Genomic DNA, 13,404 nt, shown 5'->3' on the forward strand with positions numbered 1-13,404 from the left:
TGTTTGAAGCATGCTGCAAGCAGGTACGATTGGGCACTAAAAAGTATTTTACTGTTTTCAATGGTCAAGAAAAAAGTAACCCCAGACAATAAAGCTCTTCTACCATTTCCTCATTGGACACCACCTTCTCAACAAAGAGCACTGAGAAGCCCAGGCAGCCTTACCATCTAACTGGGCCAAATTCAGCTCACAGCGAGGCCACACAGAAAGCCTTCTTTTGAGAGTACTGAGGGTGCTGGCTTTGCAAACTGCTCTGATATTGCACCTTTCTTCCCAATTTCAGAGACTGGAAAGATGCTCCAAATCCCTCTCTCCGACAGAGGCTCATACTGATTTCCAGCAATATGTTGCAATTTTTTGTGTTGTGCCAAAAATTCTTTACAAGGGCCTACCCAAATGACAACCTCTTGCATTTAGACAGAACAGTTATTTCTTCTCCCAGTTCTGCTTATGCTCAAGTAAAGAGTTCTGCATCTGCACAAGAGCTCTTTTCTCCTTGCAGTCCTCCTTGGTTCCATTTTTCTTAAACCTGATTTGCTTAGTTTACATTGCCTGGTTTGTGGGGGGGGGAGGGCAGGGAGGGATTACAAGGGTGGCCTCTGTAAGAAGCTGCCAGAAGCTTCCTCCATGTCCGGCAGAGCCAGTCCCTGGTGGCTCTAAAGACGGATGTGCTGCTTGCCAAGGCTGGGCCCATCAGAAATGGTGGTAACATCTATGGGGTAACAGATTTAAACAAGAGAAAAATAATTTGTTGTGCAGATGTAATTGTGGCCAGAGAAGAACAGAGTGAGAATATGTGGGAGGAACAGCCCTGCAGACACCAAGGTCAGTGCAGAAGGAGGGGCAGGAGGTGCTCCAGGCACCAGAGCAGGGATTTCTTTGCAGCTACACTGTGCAGACCATGGTGGGGCAGCTGTGCCCATGGAGCTCCACAGCAATGCAGGGATCCACCTGCAGCCCACAGAGGAGATCCATGATGGAACAGGTAGGTGGGAGTCCCATGGAGAGAGGGGCCCACGCTGCAGCAGCTTGGCCTGGGGGGACTGCACCCTGTGGAAGTGTGACCCATGCTGCAGCAGTTTGAGGGGGACTGTTGTCTTTGAGATGGACTCAGGTTAAAGAAGTTTGCAGAGAACTGTCTCCTGTGGGAGGGAGACCACTGTGCAGCAAAGGGAAAGGCTCCTCTCCCTGAGCAGGGGGAGAAACTCCTGATGTGATGAACTGACCATAATCCCCATTTCTAGTCTCCTAGCTCCCAGGAATAGGAGGTGGAGCTGGGAAGGAGTGGGGTGTGGGGAGATGGTGCTTCAAGGGTTTATTTTTACCTATTATCCTGCCCTGATTATGTTAGCAATAAATTTAATTAATATCTCTAATTTGATTCAGTTTTTCCCATGATGGTATTTGGTGAGTGATCTCTCTCTGTCCTTATCTCAACCCCAAGTATTTTCTCTCTCCTGTCCAGCTGCAGAGGAGAGACAGAGAGAGGCTTTGGTGGGTGTCTGGCATCTGGCCAGCATCAACTGACTACACCCAAGACTCCAAACAAGCCTCACCTGATACAAGTGCCTCCTGCTCTCTTCTCTGTACTAGAGCATCAAATTGCATTCAGGTTTTAGTGGTTTCATCATTATCAGCCGTTTACATCATCTGCCATCATTCACCCAGATCTGCTGTCTCCTACTAACATTCCAACAGCTGGACAAGCTCGTACTTGAAAAATAAAAATAATCAAAGACCTCTTCCTTGCTCCTTTTCACCATAAGGATAGATAAAATTCTCCTACATGGAAACTTGATACAGAACCAAAATGATAAGCTAGTATCATAAAACTTATTGTCTGGTGCCAGTTCATTACTGATGCAATGACATAGGATTCTTCTCCTGCTCTCCTCTCCTTTCTCCAAACATCTCAAAGCTGTTCGCTAAAAAACATGCTTCTAGCCTGTGAAAGCTGCAGTCACAGCCCAGTGCACATGCTAGAACTTTTCTAAAAATCTAGATTTTAAAAAGAGACTTAAAATTTTTACAGGTCAAAAGCAGTACACCTACAGAAACGTAAAAAATCAATTAGAGTGGAAAAGAATTTGCTGGAATAGTCATTATTTTGGTTGCCTTCTCCAACAGAAATGTTAGGTTTTCTACTTATACCAAGAGACTGTATGACCAAGCTCAAAAGAACCTTCACTATCAAAATCTAATCACATATACCAGTGCCATACCTTGCACAACAGTGCCATACCTTGCTCTGTTGTATGTTTTTAAATGTCATATTCAATACCAATGTGCATTTTGTGTTTTCAGAAAAAAAAAAACCCAAACAAAACACACCAAAAAACCTAACACCCCTATCCCCATCCCCCCAAAAACCCCAACAAAACACAACATAACCCACACAATAAAACCCCCACATTCTTCTATAATTTTAAGTTCTGCATCTTTTCACTTGTTATTCAAACGGATTTGGAACAACAAGAAACTTCCGTTGAGAGCTCTGTGGTGCAGAAAAAAATTTCTCTCAATAAAATAACAACCACACTTGGCATTGTTTGGCTGCAGCAAACTAAAGCTGTTGAAATACGCAAGATCAAGAGAGAGGTTCCTCATTTGCAGCATATTCACAGGAAAAACTTCACTTGTAAGACTATCTTCAGAATAATCTACGTTACAAAACACATGAAGATGCTTTAAAATTCTGCTAGTTGAAAGCTCATATGTAATGATGCCACAGGCAGCGGAGACAGGAGCAGTGGGTACCAGCCTGGGCTTGACTGGGCACCTCAGAGCTGTGAGCAGCTTGAGTAACTCCCTGGACCCTGCCTGTCCAAGAGCTGTGGGTGCAGATGCACCTTCAGGCACTGGATAAGCTGTAACTTCCCTCTGGATTGTGAAAGAGGAAATGATGCAGCAAAAGGACCAAACTGCAGTTTTGATTTCATCGGGCTCAAATGAAAACCCCCATCTGCCACGTTTGTGAACATGTCATTTTTAAATGTTTTGGTCTGACAGGCAGCCACAGCTGCCAAAATAAACTGCCCGCCTTAGCATTTTATTCAGTACCACCTCATGGTGAAATAAACATTTGTATATTCTGCATAACACAATCAGAAACTAGGTAAGAATAAAAGAAGCAAAAAATGACTGTGAAAGGTTGCTTTTCAAACCAGATCTTTTTTTCTGATGATGGATCAAATGATGCACAAATAGTAGGGAACAAGTAGCAGACTGGGGTAAGCAGCACTGCTAGCTAAAATCACTGTACAGAATCAGCTTTAGACAAGTTTCCTTTTCTTGACATGGAGAGAAAATAGAATGAGATCTAGAACTCATTTTAGATCCTTAATTTACCAGAAGTGATAGCTTGGCCTTGTCTGACTACCTGTCATGGCTTGGGTGAGGTTCTCATGAAGCATTACACTCTGGGATAATTCAGGCAGGATTTGATGAGTTGCTTTCACTGAAAGAACAACAAATCAAGCCTTGACATGAAATACCTACTTTGCTGAGACAAAAAGCACTCAGTGATGTCCATCAGTAACAGCTGCACCTCACTGCAAGGAAGATTTATATCTTACTGCCTGGGAAGATGCTAGTAATTTAAAATAAAGTAAGAACTCCAAATAAGGTATTGAAAGAATTGAAAGAATCTTCAGAAGTTTGAAAGCTACTCTTTAAATGTTACTGAGAAATACAACAAAAGCAAGGCTACATTTACTTTCCATTATACAAATAAGTGAAAATTTCTGAGTCTGCTTGATTTCCACTTCCCTTATGTAAGACAAATGGGGACCGCCAGATATGGGCATATCCAGATTTTTTGAAATATTCAGATTTTAATACTGTATTTCATTTTGGCCACTTTGAGGTCTAGGTGCACCTGTATATGTCAACATGCATACATGTCTAACAGAAACAACACTTAGACTGCCAGTGTTTCACAACTCCTTTTCTAACCTCCATATAGATCTGTTCATCACAAAAAAAAACATACTAATATGTACACTTTGTAGTTGGTATGCAGCACTAGACATCTAAATACTGTGGGCTATCATTGCTCTTTTGCAGATCCATCCATTCAAAAAAAATCCACAGTTGCACATTCTTTCCCATTTTTAACCTGCATGCTAATGCCATTAAGTTAACTAAAGAGTTTCCAAGCTACTGCACAACTGAACTGCACATGCATGTAAAAAAGCACTGAGCAATTTATATGCTTGCTCCTGTGAGGCTTCTAAGAGGACAGATTTTACCCAGCACTGCACAGATGCATTGGAATGGAAAGGCATAAGATGTCCTCTCCCCACTTAACACTCTCATAGTGAGCAACATTAAAATGGCTGAAAGGTTAAGAAGTCCTTGTCCAAATTTCTTTGCCCCCCATACAACAGCAATAGTACTGACTACAGTGAAGGACACTATATTCTTTCTGCTTCTGTAGGGAAGTGGCACCTCACATGCACTCTGTAATCATGTTACAGATAGGATGTTTTACCTACCTACTCCACCCACCCTGGTGCCAGGGGGGTATAGAAGTCTTCCAGCAGCTCAGTAAAACACTAACCCATTATTTTCCTGGAAGTTCTATACTTTAAACTGTGTTTAGAATCCTTACTAATTTTTTTTTTTCTTTTTTAAGGCTAGATTTATTTCCTGCCTACCTCCATCCAACAGGAAACCAGAAAAAGAGCAAGACGCATTTTACTTTCTGGCCACCATTTACCAGAATAACTGGCCAGTATTCAGCTGCAACTTTAAATAGAGGCCAAGGATCCACCCTACATGGAGGCCACCAACCTTCACAATTCCCTTTTGTTTTATGAAAGCTTACCCTGAGCAAGTCCACCTTCTGGAGCAAACCAATTCCTACCCGATCATCATGCCCTTCCCATCCCAGCAATCTTCTTTTCCTGTTTCTTCCTTCCTTGTATTGTGTGAGCAACCCCCACAGAGCCACATCACAGCTGAAACAGTTTGGATAGGACTTCCCTTTCCTACAAGCTAAAGGGACAGAGTCACTCAGATCCCCATCCCACATGCCCAAGCTGATACACCACCATTCCTACAAGATCAGGAAGCCAAACCAAGTAAATCAGAGGTGCTTGCCTTTGCTGCCATCCATATCATGTTAGTGGTAGAAAACAATACACAATGGCATCAGGATGACTAAGCTTGAGATAATAAAACTTTGCCCCTTCTATTTTCCAGTACAAAATCTTACACTGTTTGTGCTGTACTTAATAAAAACATCACTGGGGAAAATGAGTGCGCTGCGGTCTACTTAGCAAGCTTGTAAGGAAATGGAAGTGTGATATACTTGGAAATTTCTTTACCTTTTCATGGACTTCTAATCTAGAAACTGCACAGCTTTTCTCACAATTGAATAAGTAAATGAGAGCAACAGCACACCTCAACAATGCTGTCACTGAAAATTTACATCAATTTCAAATCAAAGCAGTAAGGCAGCATTTAAGGTAAATGTGGACTTGAACAAGGAACCTAAATCATTTCAGGTTTAATTCCAAATCTGGCCTAAACTACTGTTAAACTTCTGACCTTCCCAACTGAAATTCATTAAATTTTCTTCTGAGTAAAGTCTTGATTTTTTTACCCTAGTTTTTAACTTCCAAGTAAAATTAATTTCTTTGCCTTACCAAAAATTTTTCATGTACTTAAAAAGGGATTAAAAAATTAAATAGCCTTTTCACAACAAGGCAAATTTGTCACTTTTTCTAGTATAGAAAAAATAGTATTTGGCTAACAAAATGCGATAGATGAGGACTTTTTCACTTTTAAAATATAATTCATCAAGAAAGTACTTTAAAAAAAAGGAGCAAGAGAAACATAAGTACAAGCAGATAAAGCATACAGAAAGAGATAAACCTGGGTGGGTAAGTAATGTACTTCTTCAGGGGGAAGCCTCCAGTTTGAATTCTTTTAAAGAAATTACATCCCTTACACCTCTTAATCATTTTGACAATGTACTGACATCCTGGCCATTTAAAATACATACTTTCCTCGAGCCTGGCTGGTTTAGACAGCAGGAAGCAAGATATTTGTACAAGAAGAAAAGAGGAATGAAGGGCCAAGAGGCCCCAGAGCAGTTGGAAGAACAGTTGCTCTGGGTGGAAAAGCAGTTATGGGGCAGAGGTGAGCTGTAGGCCTTCCCAAACCTCATTTAACTCCTCCATTTCTTTTTGTTTGAGCAACAGAACACCAACAATTTGGTTTTCAACTCATTTAATTTTACATTTCCTGGACTGATTCCATACCTGTGCCTGGTAGCTCCTGTGAACAGCTGGTGGGAGCAGGGAGGGAGGGCATGCAGCAGAAGATCTCCTGACGGCTCAGCCTGTCTGTGGTCCCCAAAGCCAACACCACCCACAGACCAGTGAGGTGCAACACACTGGCTGTGAGACACCGCTGACAAGGAGGGCTTCTTCTTCATAGAAATAACACATTTTCATAATTAGGTCTCAGCCCCAACTAAAACAAAACTGTTCTCCATCTCCCACTGCAATTTCCCATTCATAGGAAAATTTTACACCTCAATCAACTTTACTATCAACATCAGCCGACTTATGGTATCACGGTAGCACCCACCATTTACCCTTACCACTCACTAACAACATCAACATTTCATGATGCCATTTATCCTCCTCTCAGGAACTCAGGCCTTTTTCCATCAGCAAAACCCTGCCTGCAACTGTTCAAACGTGACACCGCGTTTTATTCTCAGTATCTCAGATCCCAGAGTTTTACTGAAAATGTTCTTAGCTGTAAGAACAGCCACTCTCTTCCGCTTCACTTCGTAAGCACGGCTAAGAAATGACAGCCACAATTCCAGCTCTACATCTGCTAAAGACTTTTCCAAACAAGAGGAAGTCATAGCTAGCCACATAGAGTAAGCCTGAAGCTACATCTGCACAGGGAACAAAAATACCATGTGCAGTGCTCATATGCTGACAGAGTACCTAGGCTTACACACAGTGGGATAACTAGGCAGTATTATCATTCAAGAACATTGCTCAAAACTAGTTTTCTTGAAAACTAATTTCAAAGCATTTTCATCAATGCTGGATTTTGTAAACTGTTCCAAATTTAAGTTTTGGCACAAACTGGATTCACCAAGAAACATTCAAGATGCTTCAGATTCAAAGTCTGCCATGTATCTTGACAATATGAAAGACTAACTCTCACAATCTTAGAGGTATCTGGGTAGCATCCTGAACTGTGATATCTGCCTAGGCAGCAGCATTTTGACACTGGTACTGTATACAACACATCAGGAGAACACAACAGATTTTCAGAAGCTGCTTGCTGAAAATGACAGAGAAATAGTTTAGGTGCTCCTGCAGCTCATAGGCTGCTTACATCTGATGGACCAAGTCTATCTGCCTTCTTCTCCTCGGGAGCACAACCGGCTTACAGTGGCTGAGGCTGTTGATTTGGTTTAGAAAGCCTGTAAACCAGCACGTTCTTTTCTCCTCCTGCATCTCTCCTCCTCCTCTGGAAACTTCTGCATTCTTGCAATGTCAGCTGGAGGGGTGGTCGCTCACCCTGCCATCACCTCCTGGCAGGCAGTGTGCAGCCATCCCAGGAACTCAGTAGCTGGTGTTAGAGCAAGGTTTTAGATTAATTACCCTTGCAAACACAGAGCTGCTTCTACACTGAATGACAGTGGCCCTTCTGAGCTCTGGTTTGACTCAGGGCACAAGCAGCTCATTAACCATCAGATGATTCAGCACTTGGTGCCTACATTTCTGCTGGCTGGTTTTCATCAGCAGACTACAGCTTTGAAGATGTATCATTTATATGATACCATCAGACACCTGACGAGACACAGGTGTCAAGGCCCTCCAGCTCCAAGCCAGTACTAGTTTTATGTGATGTAGACTGCTCCTCAATTTTCCTCTTCACTATGCAGCCTTATAATCACATTCCCCACAAAAATCCTGACTGTAACAGTCAGCAGCTTTTTTTCTCCAGCTCTTTCAGAAAAAAATCATGCACAGAAAAGAGAAGGATCAAAAAAAAAAAAAAAAATCTCAGGTCACAGAGAGAGAAAGACTGAGATCCTGAGAGGGAAGATGATCTCCACATTTCATGCTCAGAAGAAAGAAGGATCCCTGTCCCACCAAAGCTAACCATGCACAAAACAGTCAGCTGCTCCCCACCCCCAACCATCCCTTCTGATTTACTCATGGCTACTAAGCTCATTAGAGTTCCTATAATTAAAGCACCATAAAATCTGATGAAGAATACAGTATGGTGTTTAAATTAACTCACCCAAAGTCTTTTACTAAAAGAATGACTACTCCAACAGAGTTACAAGATTTACAAAATAAAGCTTCACTAATGAGCACAGCATCAAAACAGGATTATCAAGTTTCCCTATTTGCATGTAGAAAAAGCAGGCACTGAGGTTTCTATAAAACTTTTGCAACCATTTTATAGGAAAAGTGAAATGCTCCCTTGCACATAAAACTACAAGCAGCCCAGAGTGGTTAGACAGTGAATAACTTTTTTAGCAAACCTTGGTATGCACAGTTTCTGAAATAATCTGGGTTTGGTGCCATGTTTAATGAAGAGAAAGATGGGAAGTGAATGAGGTGAAGGAGATACAGATGTAATATCACACCTGTGAGATTAAATGTCCTGGGTCTTGCTTCCCAATCCCAAGTTTGTATCCTGGATGACAGAGTGCAGAAACCCACAGCTTCCAGCTGAATGGGAAATGGTTCTTCCACACTTTTGATCCCAACCCCACTCAATACAAACCTGAAAGTCCATGGAGGGAGAACAGACAATCACACTCTTCAATCTCACCCATTAAGCATAACAAACAACAGCTCTGGGCTGCATCAGTTCCTGGGGACAGGGCTTGCTGGGACCTGACTCAGCCTCTGTGGCATCCACACCAAATCCTGGGCTCCACACAACCTCTTCCACAACAACCCATTACCCATACCCATCAATTACCACATCATCAATTTCTTTGAGTCCAAACAAATGGTCACAGATTTTTTTTGTGAATTGTAGATCAACTGGTCATACTCAGACCCCAAAGTGCTCTGTGACTATCAGGATGTGAGACAGAATAGCTAAATTGAGGCAGAAGTAACATCACATGATTTCCTAAAGTCAAGCTCCAGATCAGCCTGGGCATTCCAGGCTTGCCTGCTAGCCTTCTGCTCCAGCCACTAAATCTTTGAAAGGGATCATGCAGCAAGGTGCCAGCAATAAGACTGACTTGACCTCTAAGGACCTTCAGATGTTACCCTCATTTTCCAGCATGATGAGCAACAACTCTGCAGTTGGAGTATTTTCATCTGGCATTCCTTTTAAGAATGCCTAAAACTTTGGTTGATTTTCTTATCTATAAAGGGCTTGAAGGTAGAAGTTCTGATGCTGTTATATATTTGCATAGAAGAAAGCAGGGTGCATTAACAGAGTTTTTACTTTGCTACTCCATTAAACATCATTTCAGGAATCACAATGAAGCTATCATGAAGAATACAGTTTTCTTCAGTGAGAGAACACACACAGACATCAAAGGCCGCACAAATTACTTTAAGTGCTATACTTCTGCCAACATATTCCACATTTTCAGCAAGAGAGACCACTCCTCTGGAGACGTAGAGTCAGCCAGGGCAGATATTACTATTTCTCTGACAAGAAAACCAGATCTAAACTATTCACAATGCTGCTTGGCTTTTTTTTTTTCCTATTGTTTTTCGTTTGTTTTCAATTTTAGGTACATTCTTAAATCATGCTGATCATATCCAAAAGTAAGATCTTTTAAAATTTTCAAACAAATACAGCTTTTCAGCATTTATACCTTTTGAGCGTCTCATAAATTTTCTTTTTCATTTCCTACAAAAAAAAATGCAAAGTCTCAAACATGAAAGGTAACTTGATTTCTAACCTATACTGGCTTTTCACTCATCCTTTCCAGAAATTCTTCTAACATAACTGACACGGAGATGCCTTTCTCTCTCCCCAGGATGACTCACAGGGTCCTTCTACAGCACAAAGGAAAGAGAGATCACTTCTTGTTCTTCTTGAAGAAATATCGCTGTCTTGTCCTTTTCAAAAAGGAAGATAAGGGAAGAACACATTGGACTGTTATTTGTTGCATTTTGTTTCATTTTTCCCTAAAAATTTTATCAAGCAGCTAACATTCTGCCTGTTCATAAAAGCATCTGTAACAACATGTCCACAGAAGTGTTCTGTGAATCTCACTCCTCAAGATCTGTATCCCTGCCCCACCTTTAAAGTACAGCAGTTAAGTACTCATCCGTGCCATATGGGTACCTTCCTTTTACCAGCTGCTGGGACCAGCTTTGCAGGTGCTTAGCAAGAGTAGTGGCTTCCTTGTATCCCTGCATCCACATCCAATACCTGGCCAATGCTAAACCCACTCCATAGCACATATACCTGCTTCCTAGGCCAGCCAGCTATTTCAGCCACCAAGCTGCTGCTTCCTTCTCCAAGAGTTCAGCCTAAACCAGGCAGAAGAGTTCTTCAGTATGGCTTTAAGATACCAGATCATGTAAGTTCCATTACATCACTGTAAACTGCAGGCACCTGCAGGACATGGGGAAGATCACCCTGACATCACAACACTTGTCAATTTCCAGCTTAAATGAAAGTCAATACTCTGACATATGACCCGAGTGGCAGATATCAAAGCAGCACAAATGTCCACAAACAATATAATCTAAAACTTACTGAGAGTTTGCAGTCTACCACTTATCTACAAATCAAATAATTCTGTGCATGAAGTCTCAAGAAGGCTTATTAAGTGTTCCTGAGTTTCAGTGTTACAGGAAACACACAAAATATTAACTCTGACCATCCAATCCATCAGTTCCCAAGTAAATCCTTTGCTATTATCTAAACATATCCAAACAAGATCATAAAAATGCTACTGAGTTTATGATTAGCCAAAACTAATGCTACCAGCACCAGCAAATGCTACATCGGCTACCAGGGCCCAGAGAGGAGCAACTTGCACTTCACGTGCAATTTCCAAGCAGTGAAATGTACTCTGGCCAGAAGAGGCCTGTCAACTATTTATGGATTGCAGGGGTAGCTGTAATCATCCATTCCTTCCCTACACGTACAGCCCAGCAGGAGCACAAACTGCCCCAGCACAGCACCAAGCCCCAAATAAGTGAAAAAATTCATTCCATCAACAAACTAGCACATTTCCACCAGGCACATCCTAAAAGCTTCTGCGGAATAAACTCATAAAGGTGGTAAGCAAAGGGTTTAGTTGATTTTGTTTTTCCCACATACACCATACTTCTCCCATTGTTGTTCCTGTTTAGGGTATGACTACACTAGCAGCAGAAACACACAGATATTCAGTGGTGCTAAACTAACTACAGAAAACATTAGCCAAGACAGAGCTTAGTTATCAAGCTGCTGATTTTGGTTTGAAACAGGAGTTCTGACTGACAAAACAGTGATGAGCATGTAAGCACCCTATATGCCAGCTATCTGCCAGGATGAGCAGCTGCCTGACTAGGATGGAAAAGTGGTGTTTTCAAATTTTTTCCTCCAAAGAAGTTATTGTTCACTGTTGTAAACTGCAATTGTCCACCAACAGTTACACACACACACATACACTATTTTAAGCTAGCACAACTGGCGCAACACCAAACGCGATGTGTCCTGCGAGGAGCAGGCTGAGCGGCTGCACCGAGGGCCCGAACATCAAGCGGCAGCGGGGAAAACCCCCGGCTCCCGGAGACGCTTCGGGGGCGGTTGCCAACGCTCCCAAACTCCGCTCCTTATGACTCCTTGGCCGCCTCTTAAGAGAAAACTGGCGCCGCCGGTCAGGTAACAGCAAGAGAGATTTCAAAGCGAAAATTCTTATAAAGACGGCAAGAACCTAAAAACGCATTAGCGACCAGCCCGACCAGCCGCGTACGAACGCGCAGACCAGCGCTTCAGGAACGAGAGGTGGCTGAACCCGCAGCTCGCACGCAGGTGGCGGCCGAACGCGCTCCGTCCGGGACGGGAAAGGCTCCCTCTCCCTCCGCACCTCACGGCCCAGCCCCGACAGCCGGGCCGCCAGGGCATGCTGCGGCCACAGCCCCCCCAGCACACCCCGGCTGCGCCCGCTGGGAAGTACCTGGGAGCTGAGGTACCGCCGGAGGCACTCCTCGCACACCGCCTTCTTGCAGCAGGACAGGGGCTTGATGGGCTTCTCCTCCAGGCACACGCGACAGCTCAGCACCAGCAGCGGCCCGAACTCGCCCGCGATCAGCCCAGAGAAGGGCTCGGGCAGCAGGTACAAGTCCACCACCTCGATGCTGCCGCCGGACGACAGCGGGTCGTCGCCCGACACCACTCCGCGCCGCGCGGGGGGCTGCCCCACGCCCGGGCCGCCGCGGGGGGAGCCGGGGGCCGCCACCGGCCGGTCATTCTCCACGCAGTAGACGGTGCAGTACACGTGCCGCCGGGGGGGGCGGCGGCGGCCGCTGCCTCCCTCCGGCCCCTCCTCCGCCGGGGCCGCCGGCTCCCCCGAGCCCGGTGGCTGCTCCGGCCCGGCCGCCGCCTCCGCCTCCTCGTCGGCTCCTCGCCGCTCCGGCCCGGCGGCGACCGGCGGCAGCTCTCCGCCTCGCCCCGGCCCGGCCGCGCCGCCGTCCGGCACCGCCTCTCGCGGCGAAGGCGGATCGTCCGGCCCGGGCTCCCGCGGGTCCCCGACCGGGCTCGGCGGCGCGGCGGCCGCCCGCGGGGCGCTCAGCGAGCTCTGCTGCTCCCCCATCGCCGCCCGCCGCCGCTCCTTCCCATCCAGCCGCCTCCCGGCCCCGCTTCTGCTTCCGGGTCCTGAGCCCCGCTGCGCCGAACCCCGCGCTGCCCGCCTGCGGGAGCTGGCCGCCGCCGCCCGGTCTCCCCGCCGAGGGGCTGCGGGCACGGGGGAGGGAGCGGCGGCAGCGGCGGGCGCCGCTCCGGTCAGCGCCGCCCGCGGGGTGCCGGCCCGAGCCCGACCCCCATGCCGGGGAGGACGCGGGCAGCCTCCCCTGGTGCCGCGGGGCAGCGCGCCCGGCCGCGCCCCGCAGCCGCCCCGGCCCGCCCCGCGCGTCACCGCCCCCCGCCCGCGGCGGCCGCCCCGCCGGGCGCGTCCGCCTCCCCCGCCCGGCCCGCCCCCGCCCGCGCTGACGCAGGTCCTCGGCTGCGCCCCTCATTCCGCCGTAAACACTGCGTGGCTGTTCGGTCGGCAGCGCCCGGCATCGGCACCGCAAGGCGTTGTCCTGGGCCCCAGGTTCCCTCCGACGTGTGTACCTGCGGCCCGGCCGCAGAGTAATGTTCTCTGAGTAAATGGTGAGCGTCCGATTAAAAATCAGCCCCGAAGGACAAAAATTGTGGTGAGCATCATCGACTCCATGTGAG

General features: G+C 45.9%; 1 protein-coding gene across 1 annotated transcript in view; it reads right to left on the reverse strand.

The window, feature by feature from the left end:
• Nucleotides 1-12,937, reverse strand: part of RNF217 (ring finger protein 217) — a 64,274-nt gene extending 51,337 nt beyond the window's left edge. Inside the window, exon 1 of the mRNA XM_050972452.1 lies at nt 12,143-12,937. Within this exon, the coding sequence (XP_050828409.1) occupies nt 12,143-12,778 (636 nt within the window). The 5' untranslated portion in view covers nt 12,779-12,937. The remainder of the gene's footprint in view (nt 1-12,142) is intronic.
• Nucleotides 12,938-13,404: the final 467 nt, after the last annotated feature.

The sequence above is a fragment of the Serinus canaria genome, chromosome 3 (genome assembly GCF_022539315.1).
Source record: "Serinus canaria isolate serCan28SL12 chromosome 3, serCan2020, whole genome shotgun sequence".
Classification (NCBI taxonomy): domain Eukaryota; kingdom Metazoa; phylum Chordata; class Aves; order Passeriformes; family Fringillidae; genus Serinus; species Serinus canaria.